At 41.6% G+C, this 26665-nt stretch overlaps 3 protein-coding genes across 4 annotated transcripts in view; 2 read left to right on the top strand and 1 right to left on the bottom strand.

Annotated features, from left to right (window-relative positions):
- Positions 1-1805: 1805 nt before the first annotated feature.
- Positions 1806-14230, top strand: LOC308073718 (GDP-Man:Man(3)GlcNAc(2)-PP-Dol alpha-1,2-mannosyltransferase-like). 2 transcript variants are annotated; one of them, XM_080412801.1, is made up of 8 exons: positions 1806-1888; positions 3179-3403; positions 4758-4960; positions 6084-6252; positions 7741-8070; positions 8473-8610; positions 9158-9351; positions 10292-14230. In XM_080412801.1, exons 1-8 carry the CDS (start codon positions 1815-1817, stop codon positions 10573-10575), a joined length of 1617 nt encoding a protein of 538 aa, XP_080268927.1. In that variant the 5' UTR covers positions 1806-1814; the 3' UTR covers positions 10576-14230. The 2 variants fall into 2 exon arrangements, with proteins under 2 accessions (XP_080268927.1, XP_080268926.1); XM_080412800.1 differs by having other exon boundaries at positions 8458-8610.
- A 4-nt stretch (positions 14231-14234) lies between these two features.
- The window catches only part of LOC308106234 (serine/threonine-protein kinase Nek5), a gene marked incomplete at its 5' end in the record, with an annotated part of 30736 nt that continues 18305 nt past the window's right edge, over positions 14235-26665 (bottom strand). Inside the window, 9 exons of the mRNA XM_080457290.1 lie at positions 14235-16280; positions 17111-17249; positions 20249-20494; positions 20962-21157; positions 21550-21678; positions 23804-23884; positions 25236-25343; positions 26081-26161; positions 26378-26497. Of these exons, the coding sequence (XP_080313416.1) occupies positions 15989-16280; positions 17111-17249; positions 20249-20494; positions 20962-21157; positions 21550-21678; positions 23804-23884; positions 25236-25343; positions 26081-26161; positions 26378-26497 (1392 nt within the window). The 3' untranslated portion in view covers positions 14235-15988. The remainder of the gene's footprint in view (positions 16281-17110; positions 17250-20248; positions 20495-20961; positions 21158-21549; positions 21679-23803; positions 23885-25235; positions 25344-26080; positions 26162-26377; positions 26498-26665) is intronic.
- Positions 22089-22532, top strand: LOC308073728 (protein SYS1 homolog; the record flags this gene model as incomplete). Its single annotated transcript, XM_080412816.1, has 1 exon — positions 22089-22532. One exon carries the CDS (start codon positions 22089-22091, stop codon positions 22530-22532), a length of 444 nt encoding a protein of 147 aa, XP_080268942.1.

Genomic DNA, 26665 nt, shown 5'->3' with positions numbered 1-26665 from the left:
GGACATACAAAATGAGGGGACAATAATATTACCAGAAACACATAAAGAGCTAGCCCTGAATGACCATATAACAGGTCTGTAACTCTGAGAGTGTACAAAAGGAACCAAATGGACCCTTACGGGTCCATTTGGTTCCATTTGTACATTCTCAGAGTTATGGTGGTCCTAAGTTGCAAATGAAACATTTGAGAACTAAATTAGTAGGACTCCTAATGTGCCATAGTGTTATAGTAAAGCAGAGTCATACATATTCTGAAGAACCAGTCAAACACAAGCCAGCCAGCTACACGAATCATGGCAAGTTCATGGCTCCCCTTTATTCAACCAGCAGTCTCAGCTGTCCTGAAAAGGAGTGATTAGGAGGCGTTACACAACTAGGGAAAAGCTCAACCCACATAATATCAGTGGTGGAAAAAGTAATCAAATGTTTTACTTAAGTAAAAGTATCAATACTGCAATGTAGAAGTACTCTGTTAAAATTAAAAGTCCGGAATTCAAAAATCACTTGAGTAAAAGTACAAAAGTATCGGCATCAAAATGTACTTAAAGTACCAAAAGTAAAAGTACTAAAATATTTGAAAATAGCAGATCTCATAGATCGGCTATTTTCAAATAGCCTATGTATAAAATAGGGCTCAAGTGGTTAATGTATGTTTTATAATATAATCATTTATATCTGAACTCCAACACCTCAGTGTCACTGAAGACTAAGCTTCAAACCTCCCAAAACAAACTGATTCGGCTACTCCTCGGATTGGGGCCCATGACCCACCTTTCTCCCACCCATTTTGCCAGCCTAGGCTGGCTCAGGGTGGAAGACAGGGTTAAACAACTAAAAATGGGGCTGGCCTTCAAAATTGTAAATGCAAATTTGCCCGATATGCCCCCAATTCCCGCATATCTGAGTAAATACCTCCAAAAGGTTAGCGACACCCACAGTCACAATACCAGAGGGAGCGTTAACAACAATTTGGTACCACCCACCCATAAATCAAACATGGGCAAATTCTCCTTCAACAGCACTGCCACCCAGGATTGGAATAGTCTAACTCCATCCCTCAAAAAATGCAGTTCGCTGGGCTCATTTAAAAGAGCCTTAAAAAATCACCTTTCAGGAGGCCAAAGGTGGAGGTAGTACCATTTTCCCGTTAGACAGCAGACCCCCCCCCCCTGTTCTTGTACATATTTTTTTCCCCTCTTTTTCATTTTTTTGCTGTACATAGTGTTATATATTGTTTTTGGCTGTTTATTTTGTAATGATATTTGAACTGTGGTGCCACTATATATGCCTATGAATTAAATACCAAGGCCCTCATTGGAAACAAGTCCGCAAGGACTTTTATGAACGGACCTGTTAGACAAAGTATTTTAAAATGTAACTGTGCTGTTTTACATTTTTTTTGCCTAATAAAATATTCAATCAATCAATCAATCAATCAATCAATCAATCAATCAATCAATCAATCAATCAAAAGAACTAGTAACTAAAGTTTTCAAATAATTGTAGTGGAGTAAAAGTACAATATTTGCCTCTGAGATGTAGTGGAGTAGAAGTAAAAGTATTGGAAATTGGAAATACTGAAGTAAAGTACAAATACCTCAAAATTGTACTTAAGTACAGTACTTAAGTAAATGTACTTAGTTAGTTTCCACCACTGCATAATATATATAAAAAAATAGTATCGCTTTTGTTTCCTACTACATACTCCGGTACTGTAGGTGGCGGTATATATGTAACGCTCAAATAATAAGAAGAAGAACAACAACAACAAGACGAACACTTCCGGAGTCAGAGGTTGTGTTGTGTTGTCAAAATGGAAGGACACGATCATCATCATCACCACCATGATCACCAGCACTTCTCTATGTGTTGCTGCGATCTAATCAGGTAATTACAGCATTATGATAATCTAATAAGGTCATTATTACAGTCTTGTAGTAAACACGTTCAGATCGTTGCACAAATAGACATTTTCTCTGCAAGAAGGACACGCGATTCTAAAACCTGATCCACTCTGTACTGACGTAGTACGACGACCAAAACAAGAACAGATCTACAAGCTCACAACGTGTGGCATCGTGACGCGTTTTGGGCTTGTAGATCTGTTTTTTTTCCAAGCTACGTTCTCGTGTTATTTATCAGTGGTGTAAAATAACTAAGTACATTTACTCAAGTACTGTACTAGTATTTTTACTTTACTGAGTATTTCCAATTTTCAATACTTTTACTTCTACTCCATTACATCTCAGAGACAATTATTGTACTTTTACTCCACTACAATTATTTGACAATTTTAGTTACTAGTTACTTTGCAGATATACATTATTATATTATAAAACATACATTAACCACTCTAGCCCTATTTTATACATAGGCCATTTGAAAATAGCAGATTTGGGGTAGATTGGCTATTTTCACAATAGTTATCTGTGGAACCGAGTCAAACTAAATGTAATACCTCAACTCCTACAACTCCAAGTGCTTGTCAGGATGAGGGGTTCCCAGTTCAAATATAATACTTTTGCTGGGTCACGGCCTGAAAAGGTTGAGAACCACTGGTTTATGTACCATACCGTATATTGGGTGAGTACAAACGGAGCACAACAACTTTTTATGTCGCCCCTATGAGTCCCCAGACATGGGATGGCTGTCAGGCTGTGTACTGTACAGCCTAATGGAATACATGAAATGTATGTAATATCCCCCAGCCATTCTAGGGCTACTGCTTACTACTACTAGTATATAGATATGGTCACTATGGCTGCTATATGTGTTTTCTGTTATATAGCATATAGTGTTTTTCTAATATGCCTTTTTGCACATTTATATGCCTCACGCACGCTTCGCATTGTTGCACATTTGTATAAGTTTGTCTGGTCCCCTCCTCCCTGCCCTCATTATTATGTTATGCTGATGTGGATAGCGTTGAAGGCTTCGTGTTTTTATTTTATTCTTATCTTAGTTTTTCTTTTTTATTATTATTATTATTATTGATTGACTGATTGAGTGATTGATTTTATTTTGACAAAATAAATACAAATTTGAGCTCAATATATGAGTGAAATGAAGCACTTATTCCCCATGTGGTCCTGTTATCATTGTTGTTAGCACAGTACACAAAATTGCATTTAGCTTCTTGTACCAAGAGGAGTGACACATAAAACCTTCTTGATTCAGGTTGCTGTGGTCCCTGGTTCTGCCATGTGTCTACCTGAGCCTGGTTCTGGCGCTGGTGCTGGTTCTGGTGGTGGTCGGGGTTCGGACGTGGCTCCAGGGCCGCCGGAGAGCCCGCCGGGCCCGGGACGGTGGTTCCCCCACCGTGGGCTTCTTCCACCCGTACTGCAACGCCGGTGGCGGCGGGGAGAGGGTGCTGTGGTGCGCCCTGCGCTCCCTCCAGAACAAGTGAACAACCAACACACATTTTTAAAACAAAACACACACCAAGACTGAGGCAATATCGAGTTGTTCCTCTTTGCTATACTTGTCTAGTATGATAAAATTGTATCAATATACTTATATGGATTATGGATTATATGTCCCAAACACATGGCACTCAGTTAGTTTACACACACATTTGCACTCAAAGTGTGATTGATTGATTATTTTAAAGTACAGCTGTACATCAAATTAAAGACGCCAAATGGATGAGACAAAGAAAAAAATTCAAGGGATTGTTTCCATTGTGTTTTTTGATTGATTGATTGATTGATTGATGTACTTTATTTAGTAAGACATGAGAACAACAGTACATGGAAGTACAAATTCACAATACAAGGTCTACTAAACTGGAAGACTCATTAAGCACTGAGCTTGTTTATAATGAGATCCCCATGCACACAAATCATGATGACATATAAGAGACAGACAGATATACACACTACTATACAGAACGTCATACAATCAGCTTACAGGTTACTGGTATGAAGGGTGAAAAATATATATAGGTTAAGACTTAGACAGGGGCCATTTTCGAATTGCAGCCTCCTGAAGGTGTATCTTTAGGGCAGTTTTGAAGGTGAGTAGGGTTTTACACTCCTTTACTCCTTTTGGTAGGGCATTCCACATTTTTGTTGAATAGCATGAGAACGAGTTCATTCCCTTTGTTGAGCCAAATCTGGGTTGAACATGATTCGTGGAGCTGCCTCTGGTGTTATGATCGTGGACTTCATTAACGTTTTGGAAGTATTTTGACAAATACAGGGGGATCCCAATGTTGTGGTGTATCTTAAAGACCACCAGGCCCATTGCAAGTTGCTGTACTCTGTCCTCAACCCTGAGCCATCCAATCCTAGCAAAATGAGCAGGGGTTAGATGGGTTTTGTGATTGAGGCCAAGACGTAGCCTTACTAGTTTGTTTTGGGATGTTTGGGGCCTTGTTTTTAAGGCCTTGGAGGTGTTGTGATACCATGAGGAGCATGCATAATCGTAATAACCTTGTATGTGGGCCCCTGCAAGAATCTTCAGAGTATTCTTACTGACTAGACGGCCAATCCTATACAAAAAGCGTGTTCTTTGGTTGGTCCATTAAACATTCAACACTCAAACAACTGGACAAACCAACAACAGCACAAAACTTTAAAATATAAAAATATACAGTTACATATGCAGCTTTCTTTAAACTTGAATGGGGAATTTAAAGTAACACAATGGAAATAAGCTCTTGAGCTTTTTTGCGTTTTATCCTTTCCACAGATATGTACAAATTTATGTTCATGTATAGATAGATTACAATTTTTTCCCCATCACTTCCATTCAGATACCCCAGTGTTGCTTTCGCTGTGTACACTGGAGACCAGGGCGTGACCGGGGAGCAGATTTTGGAAGGAGCGCGACAGCGCTTTAACATCACGCTGCCTCGGCCTGTCACCTTCGTCTTCCTCCGTCACCGTTTGCTGGTTGAGGCCAGCCTATGGCCTCACTTCACCCTGATCGGACAGAGCGTGGGCTCCATGTTTCTAGGTAATGTTAACCACTTAAAACCTGTATACGTCGTCTTTGCCCGGGGTCCCTCAGGGGGTCTATACGTGATCCCATAGGAGCCACCCTAGGAGCCTCTTCGTTAAAAATGTTTCTAAATAGAATAAATAAAATAAAAAGGAATCATTTAAGATAATTGGTTATCTGCAGGGGTGGGAAAAGTTCTGACATTTTTTACTTACGTAAAAGTATCAATACTGCAATATAGAAATACTCTGTTACAAGTAAAAGTCCGGAATTCAAAATGTACTTGAGTAAAAGTACCAAAGTATTGGCATCAAAATGTACTTCCAAGTACCAAAAGTAAACGTACTCATTATGCAGAAGGTCCCATATCACACGTTTTCACAAAAATCCTTTGAAAATAGCAGATCTACAAGCTCACAACGCGTCGCATGAGCTTGTAGATCAGCTATTTTCAAATAGCCAAAGTATATAGGGCTTAAGTGGTTAATGTATGTTTTACAAATAACTAGTAACTAAAGTTTTCAAATAAATAGTGGAGTAGAAGTACAATATTTGCCTCTGAGATGTAGTGGAGTAGAAGTAAAAGTATTGAAAATTGTACCATTGTACTCCATTAACCCATTGAGACCTGAAGCCGATTCTACATGTCTCCTAAATCTCAACAGTATTCTGAAAAACGTATGTTTCTATATCAGTGGTTTTCAAACTTTTTCATGTCAAGGACCCCCAAAATTATATGTATTTGGCTGCGGACCCCCATCAAAATATCTTGTTCCAGGGACCCCCAGAAGCAAAGATTTGAGTTAAAAATGTTCGCTTTAAAAATATATATATTCAAAGATTTGCACACATTTTCACGATTTTTCAAAAATAGCAGATCTACAAGCTCGTAGCGCGGCACTCGGTGCCGCGCTATGAGCTTGTATATCTGCTATTTTTGAATAGCTAAAAGTGTAAAATACTGCTTTTTAGCTCAAATCAAAAAATGACACAGTTCCAGGTCTTAATGGGTTAATGTAAAAGTGTACTTATTAGTACAGTACTTGAGTAAATGTACTTAGTTACTTTACACCACTGGTTATCTGTCCATGACCCAACGCGATGTGAGCTAACCCTTTCTGTGTTGTGATGTTGGCAGGGTGGGAGGCGCTGACGGCCCTCGTACCAGATCTGTACGTGGACTCCATGGGCTACGCCTTCACGCTGCCTTTGTTCCGCTACCTGGGAGGCTGTGAGGTGGCCAGCTACGTCCATTACCCCACGGTCAGCACCGACATGCTCTCTGCGGTCAGAGAGAGGAACCCCAGGTCTGAACAGGAGAGGAATCACACAACTCACACAACACTGTTTACAAAAGTGTAGGCATTTACATGCTTTGTCATGTGACAAATAGCGAAAATCTCCAAGCTCACTGCGTTTGCAGAACTGTTATTTTTTTATTTTATTTTTTTTACAAAACTTAACACATTGGCTGCCAAAAACGCAGATCTGCGTTCTATTTTTAATAAATACGTGGGCTGCCAAGAACGCAGATCTGGGTTCTATTTAAAAAATTTTTTTTTTTTTTTTCCCGTTTTTTTTTTTTAATTTGACCTTAAGACCAAGGAGATATGATTGTTCGAAGATTTAGACTCCTATCCACTTCCTTGTTAACTTAAAACTTAAAAATTCTCGGCTCCTGAGAACTTTTTTTTTTCAATGAAAAATCTCTGGCAGGCTACAGCTAAAAATCTGAAATAATTCTGGCAGTCAATGTGTTAACTCTCTCAGTGCCAATGAAATAAAAAATATATTGCGAACTGTGCCAGCATTTTTTGTAAAAAAAAAAGTGCTTAGGAAGCAAGATACAGCCTTTTTCAGTTATAAGTTAAACAAAGAGTGGATGGAGCTGCAAATCTTCAGATAATGATATCTTGGGTTCTGAACATTAAAAAAAATAATAATAATCTCGTTCTGGCACTGAGGGTATTAACACATCCACTGCCAAGGGCTAATCTCATAATGTACTCACCAGTGCCAAGGTGTTTTTGTTGTTTTTTTGTTTTTTTCATGTCGCCATAGATCTTGTTAAAATCCTTAAGATTGAGCGCTACACAGTCTGTTTACATCCGCGAGATCTCCCTGTATCTCCCAGTGAAGATCGCGTGTCAAACGGGGCATCCATGTTTGAGTTAGAGCGGATTACGTTAAACAGTGAAATGCGAGGAGAAAAAACTACAGGAAGAGAATTGAGTTTCAGTTTCGTCTGTAGAATGGGAGTGGGCGTGATCGTGAAAACCGGATCCCAAATAATTCTATTTCCTGTCATCAAACCGGAAACGGAAGTGGATCAAAAAAATTCCGAAAGTGCACCCGGACCGCGCATGCGCGAAAAGACCGCAGCCCGTAGGGCTACGGTCTCGGCGCTTAACAGTTGGATTTAACGGCCCGTAGGACTACGGTCTTGGCAGTTAATGTGTTAACAAAAAACTCGGGATAACTCGGGGCTTGGCACTGAGAGAGTTAAAAAGAAAGGAAAAGGTGAAAACATCTGAACATTTTGGGAAGATTTGTCACAAAATCAGTGGTCCACTTACTAAGATCACCTGGTGGAAAAACCTTTTCGAAACAAATTTTAGAGCCACTTTTTTGGAGACTAACTACAACTATGACATTTATTCACAAATGACTATTATTCACAAATTACAAATTCATGCTGAAAACATTGTGAATTACGTTGAAATTCCATCCGTTGGATCTGATGGACAGTCTTTACTGTAATTCATTTATTTTGTCTGTCTGTCTGTCTCTCCCAGGTTCAACAACGCTGACTACATCTCCGCTAACCCCGTGCTGAGTGCGATCAAGGTCCTCTACTACTGCTGCTTCGCTCTGCTGTACGGCCTGGCGGGTTCCTGTAGCGACGTGATCATGGTCAACTCCACCTGGACGCTGGGTCACATCCTGTCCCTGTGGCGCGCCCCCAGCCGCACCTGCCTGGTGTACCCGCCCTGCGACGTGGCCGCCTTCCTGGCCACCCCGTTGGACGAGGACGAGGAGGCGGAGGACGGGTGGGAGGAGCTCGGCCAGGAACTAGGAAGTGGAGGAGAAGATGAAGAAGGCGGGATTGGAGGAGGAGGAGTCAGGTAGGCCCGTTAAAATGATTACGTAATTGCATGATCGCAATAATTTTTGCGTAATCGTTAGAATGCTTTCATCTGTATGAATTAATGTGTTGAAAAATTGCGGAAATAGCTGATTTACAAGCTCAGATTGCGTCGGATCACAATGAAAAATGTAGATACTGTATGGTTTGTTTTGGCCATAGTACCTTATTTATTTTGATTATTGGTAATCGGGTCATTGTCAGTCAAATCGGTGTGTATTTAAGTTATTTCATATGCCTTGTGCAATTTTTGTTTACAATGCCTAAACGCAGAAATATAACTTTTATTTATATGTTGCAATGTTCAATGCCAAAAACACATGTAAATTATTAATTGAAATTATTATTATTTTACTTTTTTCAAAAGTAAAATAATCCCTAGTGGCGTAGACAGGAAGTGTCACTCCATCGTGTCAGTGGCACAGTTTCGACCAGAGAAGGACCACCGCCTGCAGATCCGGGCGTTCCGCAACCTGCTGGACAGGAAAGGGGAGGGGCCCGGCGGGCGGGAGTCGCTCAGGTAGGGCCTGCAACTCACGATTATTTTATAAGTGATTGTTCTGTCGATTACTTTATTTTATATATACATATATATATATATATATATATATCAACAAATCGGATAACCACCTTTTTTCATACTCCGTTGGACTATGGTGTCGTGCAAAAATAGTGAAACTAGCAGATGTACATGCTCAAGCGGAGAGCATGCCCTGTAGATCTGCTATTTTCACTATTTATTTCATGGTTCTTTGTTTTTGAAATTCTTTACCTATAATTTCATAAAATTACCAATTCTGTTTTTGATAATCTATTAACCCATTAAGACCTGGAACGCATCACACGTCACTTTAGATGTCTTTGGCTATTCAAAAATAGCAGATATACAAGCTCATAGCGCGGCACCGAGTGCCGCGCTATGAGCTTGTAGATCTGCTATTTTTGAAAAAATCTTTAAAAAAAACATTTTTCGATTTTTTTTTCAAAATTTCCAAACTTTCAAAAAACCCCAGGTCTTAATGGGTTAAATGGGTTAGTTGGATTAAGTGTTGCATCGGTGTGCTCAGGCTGGTGCTGATAGGCGGCTGCAGGAACCAGGAGGACGAGGACAGGGTGCTGATGCTGAGGGGCGTGTGTCAGGAGCTGGGCGTGGCCGACAGGGTGGAGTTCAAGCTCAACGTGCCGTTCGACGAGCTGAAGAGGGAGCTGGTGGACGCCACCATCGGACTGCACACCATGTGGAACGAACACTTTGGCATAGGTAAAGGGCTGGATGGCGTCACATGACTCTAGGGCTGCCACGGCTGCAACTACTGGTTTCTTAGCGATCATTATATCGATTACTTTTTTCGATGAATCGAATAATCGAGACACGCAGGGTTTTTTACTTTAGATTTTTTTGCTTTAGATTAACGGATTGTTGCAAAAAAAGATTTTTTTATAATACACTAAATTAATTAGTCTGATTAACCAATTAAGCCCTATTTTATACTTCGTCATACAACAGTGTCGCACAAAAACAGCATATCTACAAGCATAGCGACAGCTATTTTAGTTATTTTTTCAAATTCAAGTTGATTATTTATTATAATTGATTAAATCGATTAGTTCGATTAACTGTTGCACTACATGACCCCTATCTACCACACATTAACACATTGAATGCCAATCGCGTAGATCTACGCGAACCTATTTAAAGCCGCAGCGTGCCAATCGCGTAGATCTACGCGAACCGCCGGTTCGCGTAGATCCCCCCCCAGGTGCACTTTCGGAATTTTTTTGAAGACCGGAAACAGAATTATTTGGGATCCGGTTTCGCCGATCACGTCGGCCCTCGTTCTACAGACGAAACTGAAACTCAATTCTCTTCCTGTAGTTTTTTTTTTCTCCTCGCATATCACTGTTTAACGTAATCCGCTCTAACTACAACCATGGAGGTCCGTTTGACATGTGGTTTTCACTGGTAGATTCAGTGAGATCTCGCGGATGTAAACAGACAGTGCACGGCTCAATCTTAAGGATTTTAACAAGATCTATGGCGACGTGAAAAAAACAACAATAACACGTTGGCACTGGTGAGTACATTATGATATTAACGTCTGGCATGGAATGGTTTGTTAACACACACACACACACACACACACACATTTTCCTCTCTTTCCCCATGCCTTTCATCGTCTCTCTCCTCTCTCTCTCCTCAGGTGTGGTGGAGTGCATGGCGGCCGGTACCATCGTCCTGGCCCACAAGTCGGGCGGCCCCAAGCTGGACATCGTGGTCCCGTACGAGGGCGCCCGGACGGGCTTCCTGGCCGACACCGAGGACAGCTACGCCGCCGCCATGGACGCCATCCTGGCGCTGACCCCCGCCGCGCGGCTGGAGGTCCGACGCAACGCCCGGCTCTCCGTGGAGCGCTTCTCCGACCAGGAGTTTGAGGCCTGCTTCCTGGCGGCCATGGAGCCCCTGATGACGAGACTGGAGCGATGATAACGTCCCACCACCCCGGACCCCCATCCCGCCCCCCACCCCACCCGGATGGGTATGGGTGTGTGCTCGGCAGCACTGTTTCTCAACGTCGGGTCCGGGGACCAACGGGGGTCCAAATGGACCTTTATGGGTATGTAACTCTGAGCGCGTACAAATGAGAGTCCATTTGGTTACATTTGTGCGCTCTCAGAGTTAACACTGAGGATTGTACCGTGTAAATTGGAGTTCCAGTATAGTTAACCCATTAACTCTTACCCTGCCAGAGTTTTTCAGAAAAGTCTGTAGCCTCTGCCAGGGTTTTGACCGATTTTGGTACCTTTTCGCATAGCCACAAAATATTTTTCTCAAGTATGATTGATCCCCAGAAAATTTCTAATCACAGATGAGATTCAGGTGTGGTTTCACAAATGTCAACGAGGTCAATTTGACCTTGTTGTCATGTGTTGTTTGATGTTTGAAAATAGCTCAAAACCAGTGGTTTCAAACCAAAAAACATTGTGAATTGTTTGTCCGTTTCAATTTTAACATTGAAGTGGATGGAGCAGCAAATCTTTGGAAATTGTTATCTCCTTATTCGCTTGGAATATCGAAAAGGTGTCAATACTAAATAATTAGAGAATCTTTTTTAGATTTTTTTTTTTTTTGAAACGTTTTTTTTTTTTTTTTTTTTTAGGACATTTTTAAACGTCTTTGGCAGGCAACAGCTAATTTCTCAAAGACGTTTATAAACGTCTTTGGCAGTTATAGAGTTAAGACCTGAGAAGATTCTAGAAATGTCTTCTAAATCCTAAAAATTTTTTTAAAGAAAAACCCACATTTTTTTTCCTCGATTTTTCAAAAATAGCAGATCTACAAGCTCGCCGCGCTATGAGCTTGTATATCTGCTATTTTTGAATAGCCAAAGAAATCTAAAGTGACACAGATGCGTTCCAGGTATCAATGGGTCTGTGATAGATGATAGACCAGATGACTGGTCAGTCATAGATTACCGAAGTCCTTTCTATTGGAATCCCCAAAGGCAAATCTTAGATCGCGTCATATAAGAACTGTGTTCCAAAAATAAACAAATTATTGTGGTGATTTTGTCAGGTATTTGACTCTGTCGTTTTGATGATATTGAGTTACATTAGTTGGTTAGTTAGTTAGCGTTAGTTACATCAACGCCGTGGCCCAGGGAGATGGCGCCCTCTATGATGTCGCAGTGATGTCAGATGTCGGTGCTCTAATGGTCGACCTTTTTAATTTCAAGGACCCTCGGTTTGATATGCATTAGGCCACGGACGGAACCCCATTTGATACTGTTTTGTTTTGATCTGGGACCCCAATCGACACAGTAAAGTCCTCAGTGTTTATTGAACTGTGGGAGTGTACAAATGGACCCATTTGTATACACTCCCACAGTTACGGATCCATTTGGACCCTTAGTGGTCCCCGGTCCTGACTTTGAGAACCAGTGCACTATATAAACTTAACACAATCAAACACCATAAAAGGTAATAACAGCAGATCTGTGTAAAGTGTTGATGTTGAGTCGACGTGAATGACAATCATGCACTTCCTGTGTTCCATGTGACCTGGCCCTTTTGTTCCAAATATTCCAATACGTTGACTGTTGGAGCCAAATCAGAGCTGTTATGCCTCATCTATGCTTTGTCGCATTTAGTGCAATTTTGTCCCAGAGAGTAATATATAAACGCCTATATATTAACATAAAACAATTACCAATTTTGACACGGGAGCTACCATCACATATTGAGAGGAGTGATAGTCACTGACAGGAACTGATCTTAAAGTTAACAGCACATCGCGTCATAACCCGATAGTCAGAGGCTTGAGATCAGATGGAGAGCGATCAGATTGAGTGCACAGGTATGGATGCAGTCTCTCACTAAAGCACTGGCCAAAGAACGTATAGATGTGGGTGTTTGCATCCACATCATAAAAAGATATTTAAATCTCTTGTTAGCATCAGGAACAGTCTGGGGTGTTGCCCCATGCATCACTGCTTTCCCATCCGGGGACACGATGAGGTTACAGTGTGCGGTGTCTGGGTCAAGGGTCACATCCACTGCACAGATCTTCAGCCTCTGCAGATTGATTTCCTGAGCCAGTAGAGCTGCACATCTGATCACACAGGTGGTGTCGGGCAGATTGAAGTCAACCATGGTGTTCTTCTGGTACTCGTTTAGCAGAGTGGGCAGGCTTGACAGGAACAGGACAAGGCGATGATGATCGTCAGAGTGAGAGAGATGCGCCAACTCAACACGTTTCTTGTTGAGGTCAGCGATTGCCACTTTCAGTTCTTTAATGAAACCCTCCGCTTGTTGCTCTGCTGTTTTAACCTCAACCATCTCTGGCTGGTTGAGGTTCAGCTGGTCTTTGACGACTCGTGCAGTCTTGGTCAAGCGTTTGATCTCGCCGATCATCTGTGACCGTGCATTTATCACACTCTGGACTTTTGCCAGGTAACTCTGGACTTTTGCCATCATCTCGGGCACTTCTGCACGTTTGGATTCAGATTCTTCCTCAAGTGATACAATATGGTGATCTTTGTGGTGCGTGTTCATGCAAACAACACAAATGCAAGTCTGATCTGTCTTACAATAAAGGTCAGCGAGCCTGTGATGGTTCTTGCACAACCTGTCTTCAAGACCTGATACAGGAGCGTCATAACCCGAATTACAGAACACAATAGGAGAGTCTTTTTACGGGACAATCTCAAATGTAGTGAGATTCAGTTTTATTAGACTATTTAAATCCTCAGAGGCGGTGGCATTATTATTATCATTTCCCTAACAAAATACTTAGGAAAGCGCTAAATTTAAGTTATATAAGTTTTATTATCATCCATGATTGAGAGATGGAGGCAACAATCGTCTTGTTTTCCAGTACGTACAACTGTGTTTGTACTGTTGCTCTGAAATCTACCTGATGGAGGTTCTTGGTTAGCTTGTTCTTGTCAGCAAGTGGCGCCATTGTGCAATGGAGTATGATTGAGCTTTAAGGTCTTACTTTATATGTTAAGGGAGTTACAGTAGTAACATGAAGGATTTTCTCTGTTGGTGGAGGTCGATATAAATTTTCGCAACTATTTTATTAAATGTTTACACTCAAGAAGCACTGGGGTAAAAAGATGACCAAATCTGTTGCTTATGTGCTTAAAGGAACACTTCACCTATTTTCAAACATATTTTTGTAATTGGTCCTCACTAATACTCATTTTAAGATGGCACCATTTCCGTCTACTCACTGTGTCTCAGAGGTGGGCTGTGGACAATTACCTGTGGAAACATACCTATCGATGGGGATTCCAAGCTAATGGAAACTTTAGCCTTTCTCTTCCTGGACAGTTAGCACTCTGAAATAGAAGCTGTTGTTCATGGTAGGAACTGATTGAAATAATGTGGATCTCAGGATCCACTTAGACCAGCCTCAGCCTGTGACAACAGTTATCATGTCCGTCGTCTATGTGCTATGGGCAAGGTTTCAGACCGATCATTGCCACAAGTGAAATATATTTAAAACATCACAAAACATTATGTGAAAGGAATTATTGCCTGGCAGCTGCATACAAGGTTTGGTGCTGATCGATCCTGCGGTTTGCGAGATTAGCTCTCATAGATGGCTATACTCTTCCAGAGCCACTGTGTAAAAACTAATTTGAATTAGTGAAGATATCCTATGGAGATTATGTTGAAAAAAGGTGAAATGTTCCTTTAAGTATGTATGGTGTGTTGACTGTCATGTCGTGCAATAAATACTCTTTATGATAGGGACCACAGCATGGAGGTGTCACCAAATGTGTAAAATACTTAAGAGCTTTTATTTTGGAAGAGGTACTAATGTTTAATTCGTTGTAATAGTGGATTCCGTGTTGATTGTTTGTTTAAGAAACTGAACTCAACTTTGCTTTATTTAATAACACTGCAATAAGTGTAAATATCATGTATTTTCTGTTTCGCTTGCTTATTGTAATCTGCCAGCCTGTGGCAACAAATAATGGGAATAGCTAAACGTATAGACAAAATATGTGCAAACAACATAGCACTGCTACATTCGAAAATCTATATTTCTGCAGAACAATGAAGCTCTGCATGGTCGTGTTGGGACAGGTGTTGTCATCAGATAACCATTTAAATGTCGCTGTGTCGGGTGGAAACCTTGTTTGTCCAGAAATGTTACTTTTCAGGAAATGGAAAAAATAACTTGTGTTCCAATGCACCCAGTACAGTTATTATTAATTTTAGACGCAAGCTCTTGTTAAAGGATCTACACCATGAATTTTACAAATAATAATAATATTTAATATCATATTGTTTATATCCCTCAAACGTTTTTCAAAAGGTTTGAGCCTAAATCAAGCCTCAGATATACTCATTCCACCTAACTTCTCTCTGGCTTATAAAGCACTTTCACCTGCAATACCACATTGTCCTGTTTGGCACGGGGCGCTATTGAGCCCGTTTGTATGCATGTTATCTCCTGGTTCTGTGTGGAAAAAGTTTGGTTGGAACTGAAAAACGGGAGGGGTTGTACCCTGACGTGACGTCACGTCAGGGTGCAAATCTGTTTGGCCTGTTTTGAGACCAATTTACAGAAAACCCCAGATTTGCTGTGAAAGCCTGAGTGTTCAAACTGGGGTATTTTTGGGGATATAAGAGAGGTAGGGGGGACCAAAAACACACAGAAAAGAAGAAAAAGTTAAAGTTCATGGTGTAGTCCCTTTAATACTTACTCATTGGTTAAAACAACAACCAGAGAAAACATTGCAGATCTAAAAGCTCACACTGTAGCGATGCGACAATGTGAGCTTGTAGATGTTTTTTTTTTCCTCTTCTTTTGCATGACACTCATAACAGCGAAGTGGGCATTAATTTACCGAAAATAAAATAAAAACATGAAGAGTTGAAATATGGAGATGCAAGGTTTCTGCCTGACTGCAAAAAAAAAGTAAGCAGGGTAGGAACTCCAGCTGCATTAGCCACATTTAGATAGTATTGTGCAGTGGCTGGAAAGTGGGAGTCCTCTGCTAGCCATTTTGTCAGGTAACTGACTGACTTTTAGCTGTTTTGTGTTCATATAATTTAGTTGGCTAGCAATACACATACAATTGGCTGATACAGTATATCTTGGGATTTATCAATCATTGCTGCTTGAAATAAGCTTCCTGCCCTGTTCCTTATTACACAGACCTGCTAACTTAAACTGTTTGTAATTGTTGATAATGAAAGCCATTTATCAAGCTTGTTTCAGTTCACTGAAGATTTGACTGAACACATGTCCAGAAAGTAAGATTAAGTGTAAAGTCATTCAAGTTGCAGTGTTGTGCAAAATGTATCATCACTCTTATCTTGTTTTTGTTGTGGTTGCTTTTTCAGTCGCTCACAATAAACATTTCCATATTTATGAACACTCAAGTAGTCCGTTGCTTGTCCTCTGTGTGGGCGTCGTTTGTAGCCTGAGTCTCTCCTAGATGCTCGGACTGGACTCTACAGAGCTCCTGGTCAGTCTGGGACGGTCCGGCCTCGATGGGTCCAGCGTTGACGTTGTCACCTAAAATTTGTTTGGGTTCCTTCTCCACTCCATCATCTCTCTCTCCATCCTGCTCCTCCTCGGAGCTGTGTCCGTCCTCCATGATGAAGTAGTTATTCATGGATTCTGACACCTCCTCTCTCAGCACCTCCTCATCTGACTCCTCGAAGTTCCTGATGAAAAACAATCCCAAGTTGAAAAAATAAATGCGAGCACAATTCAGTCACACAAGTAATCAACTATTTACCGGGTGCATGGCTCTGAAGAATTCAGCATCAGCAAAGGACTGCCAGCACTCACGGAAAGTGTCTTTTAAGGTACTACTTGTATTCAAATAATTTGGTTTGCCCTTGCCTGATTTTAATAAAATTCCATGAAGGATACTTCCGTGAGTGCTGGCAGTCTTTTCCTGATGAAAAAAACTAAACACAATTTCCCTTTTGAATAAATGTTTCTTTATTGGGATCAACCGTAGAAAAATAAATGGTTGGTTATACAGTATATGGTGATGCACTGACTGAAGTTTACAAAGTTCTCGTTACACGTCTTTTCACCTAGTTTAAGAGTATCAACTAGAGCACGCCCAATGCCAGATATTTGGGTCCGATGCCTGATCTGATTTTGGAGAATTCTAGACCACCAATTATTAATGTTTTGAGCGACATTTTGTCAAAAAGTGCAACATTTTCTAATCAATTTGAAGTTTCTATTTGAGATTTGTTTTATAAGCTTCGGCAAACAAATAAAAGTCAACACATTTGATATAAGGTTTACACATTAAACGTCAAAACAAAAACAAAAATTAATTATACAATGAACAAGCAAACGTAAATGTAAAATACAAACAACTTTATTTTATTTAAGCACTTAAGCCCTAATTAAGAGAAGCTGATTTTAAACATTTGAAAATCTTGGCCAAACCGATATATGGGTGGGGCTCTATATCTCTCTCTTTTTTCAGCACAGCAGGTGTTAGTGAGCAGAGACCAGTACATGCACTCACGTGTCATCGTCATCCGACCTCGGTTCTAGGCGCTCTTCATCCACATCCACGTCAGAATCCTCTTCATCATCCCCCTGTTTCTTGTTCTCCCCTGCATCACTCTTACCTTCCTCCTCTCTCCTGTCCTCTGTCACTGGTTCTAAATGTGTAAACGACAGGAAAAGCAGAGTCGACTTCAGGTTATTCTACTCAGAAAGACACATTCTCTATAACAAGTACAGTATAACATGAAAACATTTGTAGATATTAAAAATACAGCTTACAAACATGCTTTAACGATAAAGTGAGGGGAAATAGCACAGTCGTAAAGGACCTATGAAACATAAATGAACTAAATTAAAACGAGGCATTCCGTTGGTTGGATAAGTGTTGGGGCATTATTACTTTCAGCTAAAAGTAATAAGTTATATTACAATATTACTTTTTGTCAATTAATGTGTTATATACTTACTTTCACAAAACACCAACACATTTTACTGGAATTAAAAGGCAATTTATCAGCCTAAATTTCAACATCATGATGAAAGATCAATATATGTGAAGCTTCAGCGCCCTCTGTTGGTGCAGGGTATATATTTTGAAAAATGTAATAAAAGTGGAAGTAGCTGTGCATGAATTCACTGGACCATCAAAAACTATGAATAACAGGTTATGAAAACAAATACGTTACTCTACTTAATAGTAACTAATCTCTCTGTCAGCACCAGTAGGAATAAACACAGAAGCACCCGGGAGGAAGTGGACTAAGAAAGGGGAGGAGCCAAACCTTGTTCCTGTCTCTACACAAAAAGGAGGTGGTGCCCCCAAAGGCACCACCTCTGGGGGCACCTCTTTTTTTTTAACCGAATGGGTTAGTAACTAGTAATATAAATTTCATTAATACAATCACTCAATTTGTAACAGTAATGCAGTACAGTACATTACTTTTAATTTGATGTATTTATTGATGTATTGTTACGTAATGCCCGTAAGACAGCTAGTGTCGCCTGCTGAAAAGAACAGATCTTCAAGCTAACAACGCGTTGCAACATGATGCGTTGTTAGCTTGTAGATCTGTTCTTTTTGGCAAGCGACACCGTGGTGCAACAGAGTATGAGGCATTTCTTACCCCATTGGTTCTCAAAGTGGGGTCCAGGGGCCCCCAGGGGTACTTGAGGGGGTTCCAGGGGGTCCCCAGCTAATTATCGCATCAAAATCAGTTTAACTTCTTTAGCCCAATTTTATATTTCGGCTATTAAACAATTTAATAATAAATAAAAAACTTGAATAATTCTTATTTTTTTTATATACCCATCTTCTCTTATGGGTGGTCCCTGGCACAACATCTTTTTAGATGGGGGTCCATGGTCAAATACATATCAACTTGGGGGTCCTTGACATGAAAATGTTTGAGAACCACTGGCTTACCCTGGGAGAGTCTCTTTTCCTGGTGTTTCGCCCAGGTGGACAGGGTTTTGAGCATAGATATAGAAACCTAGATACCTCATTGGCCTCTGTAGTTCATTGGAGCAACTGGTATCGCGGCCGCCATTTTAGCGTAGGCAAACTGACACTCAAAGTGACTACTGGCCAATCGCAGCGCTCACAGCGCGTTGACTACTGGCCAATCACAGTGCGTCTTTTCCGGGACTTGTCAGTGCAATGGTTCTCAACCAGTGGTCCGGGGACCACCAGTGGTCCTTGAGGGGGTTCCAGGTGGTCCCCAGCTAAATGATGGAGAGTTGATAACCAAATGGACCCTTATAGATCTTTAAATCTTGAGTATAACATTTCACACTCTCAAGAGTCAAATTGTTAAACATCTGCATTACTTACTATACAGGTACACAATTAGAGAACGTAAAGAATTGTTATTTTGACAGCATCTTATCGAACGATAACAACATATTCTAAGTTTTGGGTGTGAGAGGCTAAAGCTCATCAAACGGTGTTCCATGGCTCAAATGCCGAATAAATAATGGACCTTGATATGAAAAAGGTTGAAAACCACTGTTCTAATGCATTTATGTCCATTGAAGCAGACGGTCTCTCCACAATTAAAATCATCACAACTCGCTGAATTTTCAACCTATTTTCAAGCGGTTAAGTTTGTCACAAATGCGACTGCGAGACAAGGAGTTATGGATCCAGTAGGCGTAGGCCTATATTTCGTTACATCTAAATTGCATATTTTCATACCAAAATACTTTCAAGTACGGTAACAGTAATAGTCACAAAATATTTTTGTCTCCATTCACTGACAGACTACATGAAATAAGCTGGCCACATCGCAGAATTGCCTTTATCCAACATCCTTAATGTTATCTATTCAGGTCAGAACAGAGCTATCAACTTTGAAAGTTCACAAATCCAGAGTGTGGAGTTTGCCAAGTTCCAACTAACTGGATGCTGCGCAGCTGCTGCCTTTTAAAGGGTTAAGAGCTGGGTTACAAAAAGACCCACCCCCACCTGGCTCTGATTGGCCTACCGAACGTCCCCTTCTGTGACACACGCGGAAGCTTCAGGGAAGCTTTCCTACGCTAAAATGGCGCCCGAGATACCCATAGATATAGAAACCTAGATGCCTCATTGGCCTCTGCAGTTCATTGGAGCGACATGCTTGGTATGGTAGCCACCATATTTCCGGGGGGAACGGGCACTGGCCAATCACAGCGTGTTGACTACTGGCCAACCACAGCGCGTCTTTTCCAGGACTTGTCAGAATCTAGTTGTCCCGCCCCCACCTGCGTCTGATTGGCCTACTGAACGCCCCCTTCTGTGACGCACACGGAAATTTCCAGCTGCCCCCCAGAAGCATAGAGGAAGCGGAAGTGCGTCCGAGATGCCGACGCTTCAGAGCCAGAGGAGGCGTCTACCTTTATATGTCTATGGAGATACCAATGCCTCAGAGCCTAAGGAGGCGTCTACCTTTATATAACTATGGTTTTGAGGTTAGGTTTAGGCATAATTTCTGTGAGGTTAGGGTTATAGGTTAGGCATAGTGTTTGTGAGGTTAGGGTTAGGGTTAAGGTTATAGGTTAGGCATAGTGTTTGTGAGGTTAGGGTTAATGGTTAGGTATAGTTTATGTGAAATGTTAAATGTTAGCGTTTAGACGCAACATGGGTGACACACCAATGAAAGAGGGAGTCCCGGCTTACCCTGTTGGGTGGCGTCCACGGTTGATGATGTCATCTCAGCGTTGGCCAGGGTTGATGATGTCATCTCAGTGTTGGCCAGGGTTGATGATGTAAGCTCAGTGTTGGCCAGGGTTGATGATGTAATCTCAGCGTTGGCCAGGGTTGATGATGTAAGCTCAGCGTTGGCCAGGGCGTTGAGGAGTGTTCGAGGAGGACCTTCTCCCCACTGCTTCCTCACCTCTAGACCCCCCTCTTCCTCCTCGCCAACTTCATGTGGGGAAGAGATGTAGGGATGCAACACTTAATCCAAACTAATCGATTGAATTGATTATAAAATCAATTTGAATAAAATAATTGATTTTAAATACAGTGATTAGCATGTAGATCGGCTATTGTCTGTATTTTTGCATGATTATGAAGTATAAAACAGATAAGTGGCTAATCAGACTTAAGTTGTTTATAAAAGATCAATTTGATTGTTTCATGTCGATTCGTTGTTATATATATGAAAATTAAAAAAATGTGCTGCTCGATTATTCTATGAATAAAAAAAGTGATTCATAGAATAAAATAGAATAATCGCTTAATAGAATAATCGCTATAAGAAAAATTTACTAGACATACTGGCACTGAAGAGGACCACACACACACACACACACACACACACACACACACACACACACACACACACACACACACACACACACACACACACACACACACACACACAGTACCTTGTCCAGGTGTAGCTATGGAACACACCAGGTCCATCTCTGCCAGGGCGTTGAGCAGAGTGTGGGGGGCTTCCTGTCCCCACCCCCTCCTCGCCTCCTCTTCCTGCCCCTCCCACCCGCCCACCGCTGACCAATCCCTGCCTCTCAGCTCCTCCCCTGCCTGGAAGGTCAGGGTCTGGTTCAGCGGGTCTACCCCCTGGTGATGAGAGAGAGAGAGAGAGAGAGAGAGAGAGAGAGAGAGAGAGAGAGAGAGAGAGAGAGAGAGAGAGAGAGAGAGAGAGAGAGAGAGAGAGAGAGAGAGAGACGGAGAGCAAAAATGTACACCTGAACACCTTGTGAGCTTATAGATTGCCTAGTTTTGAACATTTTTTTAAATGTCTGAAAACAGTATGATGACATGCCCAAAATATAGGGTTGAAAATGGTCGACAATCAGGACACATGGGTTGCATAATGGCTGACAGAGAGGGAGAGAAAAATACAGGGAGAAAGTGAAAGGAAGACAGAGTGATGGAGATAACAGAGGGAGGGAGAAGAGCAGGGGGAGCGAGAGAGACACAGACAAAAAACATCCATATTGTCCACTTACCTCTTGCTCTTCTTTTCCATCAGACTCCTTTTTCCTTTGCTCATGCCTTTTTTCTTCTTCACCCCTCTCCTTTTCGACCTCCTCTTTCGTCCCTCCGTCATCTAATCGGATCTCGAACATGATTCCTTTCTACAAAAGAAGAAGACGGAAAGTAAAAAACACACACAGAAACTCAACAACCACAGATACACTTTTAAAGCTGTACACCTGACGTACCAACCTGTGGGCTCTTTCTTGTCGCATTGTTCTAAGCTAGGATTAAGCTCCAAAGGGCCTCTCACAATGTCCATGTTTGTTAGTATTTTTTTAGTATTTTTTAGAGTATTTGGAGCACAGTCTGGAGTCGTGTGGACTCCATATTTGGGCAAGACTACATATTGATGACACGGCCGCAAACAGACGTAGCTATAAAAGAAATCCGAAGACAAACCTGTACATTTTATATACCAGTTTCAGGCTCTGAAGTCACACATACTCTACACTGCAGAGGGTGTCATCTATTCTCTTTTGCGCCTGCTGGGTACAACCTACATTCTGCCATGGCACCTCATTTCCTCAGCTACGTATGGAACCCAGTCCTTATCGTGTGTCAAATGATGCTAATGCAGTGCATCTTCTACGGCTCCTTGCGTCTGTGGTTGGCCGGAGTGCACCCTCACGGTTCACCGGACCAGATCTTCAGCTATGACATCATAGCATTTACCACGACGCAGGGCTGGCTCTCGATAACGGCGTTCGTCTTGAACTCGCTCACCTGCGCCGTCGGCCTGTGGTTTTTCATCCGTCGAGTGAAGCAGTGCCTGGACTTCTCCGTCTCCGTGCATTTGTTGCATTTGATCGGCTGCTGGATGTATAGCGACGCCCTTCCAGGCTTGTCCTGGTCGGTTGTGAATGTAATCTGCATGTTACTGATGGCTGTGGTCGGAGAGTACCTGTGTATGCGCACTGAGCTCAGGGCGATCCCCAGGCAACAGTGGACCTAAGTGATTCTAAACCTTTTTTCCATTTCAAGGACCCCCAGTTTGTTAATCCACTGACCCCCCCCCCATTTATTCATGCCTGGGACCCAGTAAAACCATCAGCATTAATTTAACTCTTGAGACTGTACATGTAAATGGAGACTGTACTGTAAATGAGGTCTGTAATCACAGTTACAGACCCGCTAACGCCTCAAGGACACCCTGGGGGTCCCCCCGGACTCCACGGTCAGAACCAGTGGTCTAACCTTTGGGCTGCATTGACATGGAAGACGTGAGGCGTACAGAACTCTGGTGGAGAACTTTGTGCGACGGAGCAAGGAGAACCACTTGCATCTGAAGGTCAGCCAGTTGGTGTTGGACATCTGGAGGAAGAAAGAGCCCCCCTGACCCCTGTCAGGGGGCCAGGGCCCTGATCAGGCCAGGGCCCTGATGTGGAGGAAATGGTCCAGTCCTATACCTTTCTGGGGTCCATATCGACAACTAACTGGACTGGAAATCCAACACCGATGCCCTCTATAAGAATGGGCTGGGCTAGGCAGGCAGACCTTTCTTCCTCTGGAACCTTTCATCTTTTACTTTTATCAGACAATAATTACACTTGTAATGTAATGGCAAGTGTCATTTTTATGCTGCTGTGTTTTGGGTGTTTAGTATTAGCAAGAGGAATGCTTGCAAAATTGACACGGTGGTAAAAAGAAAAGGCTCTGTCATTGGCTGGACACTGTGGTGGAAAGACGCATGAGGGCCAAAATCTCCATCATATGGACAACACCATCAACCTCTTGCACTGGGTACTTTCACAGCAGCGAAGCACCTTCAGCTCTAGTCACTGGGGTGATGGAGCAAAAGACTTGAACTTTCTACTGTTATGTACGTATGTACGTACTGTATGTGTGTCCTGCCTTGTGTACATCCTGTGTACTGTAACCTGATTGATTTCTTTTAGCCCTATTCCCCCTCTCCCTCAAAAGGATTATAAATGAGAATTTGTTCTTAATGTGATCCCCTCTGGGAATCAATAAAGTACCTACATGTACCTATAGTACCTAATTTAATTTGGGAACGGCCCATCTAACAGTGAACAATGTTACAAATCACACACAACCACTGTACACCACCATTAGTTGCTCAACCTTGAACTCACAGATGCATCATCCTGAAAGAAAAACGTAAGCCGAGTAGGCAGAAATCGGCTATTTCCGCTATTTAAGGCCTTTTTTTTTTTAAACACACATTTTCTTTAACAATTTTAAAACATTGAGGTCCGGACTCACCTTGTCCCTGTGCTTCCTCTGCAGAGTTCTCCTCTCCTCTCTGTTCTCATTCCTAATCTGTCTCAATGCCTCCTCCATGTTCTGGACAGAAACATGAAATAAAATGAAGAATTTGATGTCAGCAAACATAAATATCACACACAGCAAACGTAAATATCACACATATCAGGCAGTCTACAGTTCCCAAAAGCAGATGCATGTATTTAATTCAGTCTGATCAGAAGCAGGGATGAAACATAATGCCCACTGGCCTCTTTCATGTGACATCGCAAGTCAATTGAGCATAGGGGTCAAGTTCATTTTGGAGGTGAAGCAATTTACAAATAAGAGTTTGCACATTTCTGTGAATATTCTAACTGTGGAAGCCAGATGGCCAAAGGTTCTATTTTATAATTTTAATTGTAACTCTTGTACAACCTCATATACTCTCCAGAAGAAACCCCCCATTCATTTGTTACATAAACTACACTCCAGTAATGAAATGCTTGAGGTGTGTCTCTGTTTTCATTCAACAGGAGAAATTAAGTGTATTTACTCAAGTACTGTACTTGAGTATAATGTTGAGGTACTACACTTTTACTCCACTACATTTCAGAGGGAAATATGTACTTATTACTTTTAACACACCAGGTACATTTATTTGACAAATCATCAAGTGAATATATTAACGTTAGCCGCTACATTAACTCTTTGACTGCCAGAGTATTTTCATAAAGTACTCCCCCATTGCCAGCAATTTTCGTGTTTTTTTTATTTTTATATTTTGAAAATCTTCATGAAAATAATTTATCAGACTGTTTTTTAAAGACGCAGCACAAATCCGCCACTAGAGAGCAGCACATGACAGTTTGATCAGCTCCTTGGGTCACTGTTACCCTTCTTGAGCGATTAGACAGGGGAAAAACATGAAAACGGATGTGACGTCGTCACACATCGTCTGATCGCTCAAAATTACGATGTGATACACGACGGCGATGACTGATCGTCACCCAGACCATAGATTATAGAAGAGAACCTGTCCGTTTGTCTGTCATACCGTGTGAAAACCCGTTTTTTACCTATTCTTGACGAAAATGACCGGGGGAAAAATCAAAAACCGGAAACGGAACCCAGGTCATGAAACCGGATGCAGATGTCGGTGAAGTAAGTGGAACTCGATAATAACATTGAATTTTAAGCAGCATAGCGCGATCAGAGATTAAACAATGAACGCGATTCCAACGCGTCAAACGCGTCAATGGCGTGGGTGGATTAAGTAGTAATTGACGCGTTTTCGAGTCAATGGCGTTTATAGAGTTAAAGTGATGAACACATTAATGCATAAGCAGTTATATAGCAATAGCCAGCAAATGATTAGCATGAATTTATGTTTTAAATGCAGTGTAGTGTCAGGTGAGGACTTTAGTACATAAGGAGGATAAACTCCTGTTACCTGAGCAGGTGGGGCTCTGGGTTTGTCTTGGTGTTTACTTTGTGCAGGTGGTCCTGGGTTCTTGGTTTTCTCAACCAGGTAGGTTCCTTGTTTCACCTGTGGATGGGTCTGATATATCACAGTGGAAACATAGACAATATTTTAACATACTTGGCATTTCACTGCCACACGTGCGTATCAATTATGCTGGGCTCAGGACTACTTAACAGTGTTGTGTTAATCGAAAAAAATCTTAAATGTGTGCACATCTTTGAATATGTGCATCTTTAACTCAAATCTTTGCTTATGGGGGTCCCTGGAACAAAATATTTTTAGTCGGGGGGTCCGCGGACAAAATACATATAATTTCGGGTGGTCCTTGACATGAAAAAGTTTGAGAACCACTGATATAGCAACATACATTTTTTTCAAAGAAAATAACTGTTAAGATTTAGAAGACATTTGTAGAATCCCCAGAAGCAAAAATTTGAGTTAAAAATGTTTATTCAAAGATTTGCACCAAATTACACGATGATTTTTTTTTTTGCAGATCTACAAGCTTCGTAGATCTGCCATTTTTGAATAGCCAAAGTATAAAAGAATGGTTTAAGTGGTTATCACAGATGCGTTCCCGTTCCTGGGTTAAGCTACAAGAAGTCTATAGTCTTATTTATGTGGCATGCGCTCGCCCCAACCACTCACATAAAGTTTCCTTTTCAAATACCGATCTTTGCGTGTATGTTTGTGCTTTCTGGTACTTAATTCTACTTAACTACATTTATTTGATATCTTTATTTATTTTGGGGATTGGAATGAACCATATCATCTTTTTTTTTTAAAGGGTTCATGGTGGTTGTTGTGCGTACCTCAGCCTCAGCTCTCCTCCTTAGTCCTCTCATTTCCTCATAATACTGCTGTCTGATGAGCTCCAGCTGACGCAGGTACTCCTACACACACACACACACGCACACGCACACACACACACACACACACACACACACGCACACACACGCACACACACAGAGTGCCATGTTAATTAATCATTTGACAGTAGCAGCAGGACAATCGACATTGAACCCAGTGAAGTGGAGCATTCATTATAACCCATAATCAGTTCAAATCAAATTCAATTCAAGTAAATATAAAACCATCTTCTCTCGTACCTGCTGACCTCCCTTCTTCCTGTCCTGAGGTGGGTGTGGCTGCGCGGCTCGGACCGCTTCCTGCTCCGCGCTGACGGGCTTCCTGTAGCGCTCAGCATCAGCAGTAGATGGACGCAGACCCTGGACGTCACGGAGGAAAAGCCCAAAGCTTAGTCCTGTGACAGTAAATATGAATGGCATGTACTGTATACAGTACTATACCAGCCACTCATAGGCAACTAACCATTCTATTAACCACTTGGACTCTATATACTTCGTTGACCGGAGTCCCCCAGGGGTCTGTTAGTA

This window comes from Gymnoscopelus braueri, assembly GCF_963280865.1.
Source record: "Gymnoscopelus braueri genome assembly, chromosome: 18".
Taxonomy (NCBI): domain Eukaryota; kingdom Metazoa; phylum Chordata; class Actinopteri; order Myctophiformes; family Myctophidae; genus Gymnoscopelus; species Gymnoscopelus braueri.
Note: the sequence above shows the minus strand (reverse complement) of the source record. Positions and strands in the feature narration are given on the sequence as shown.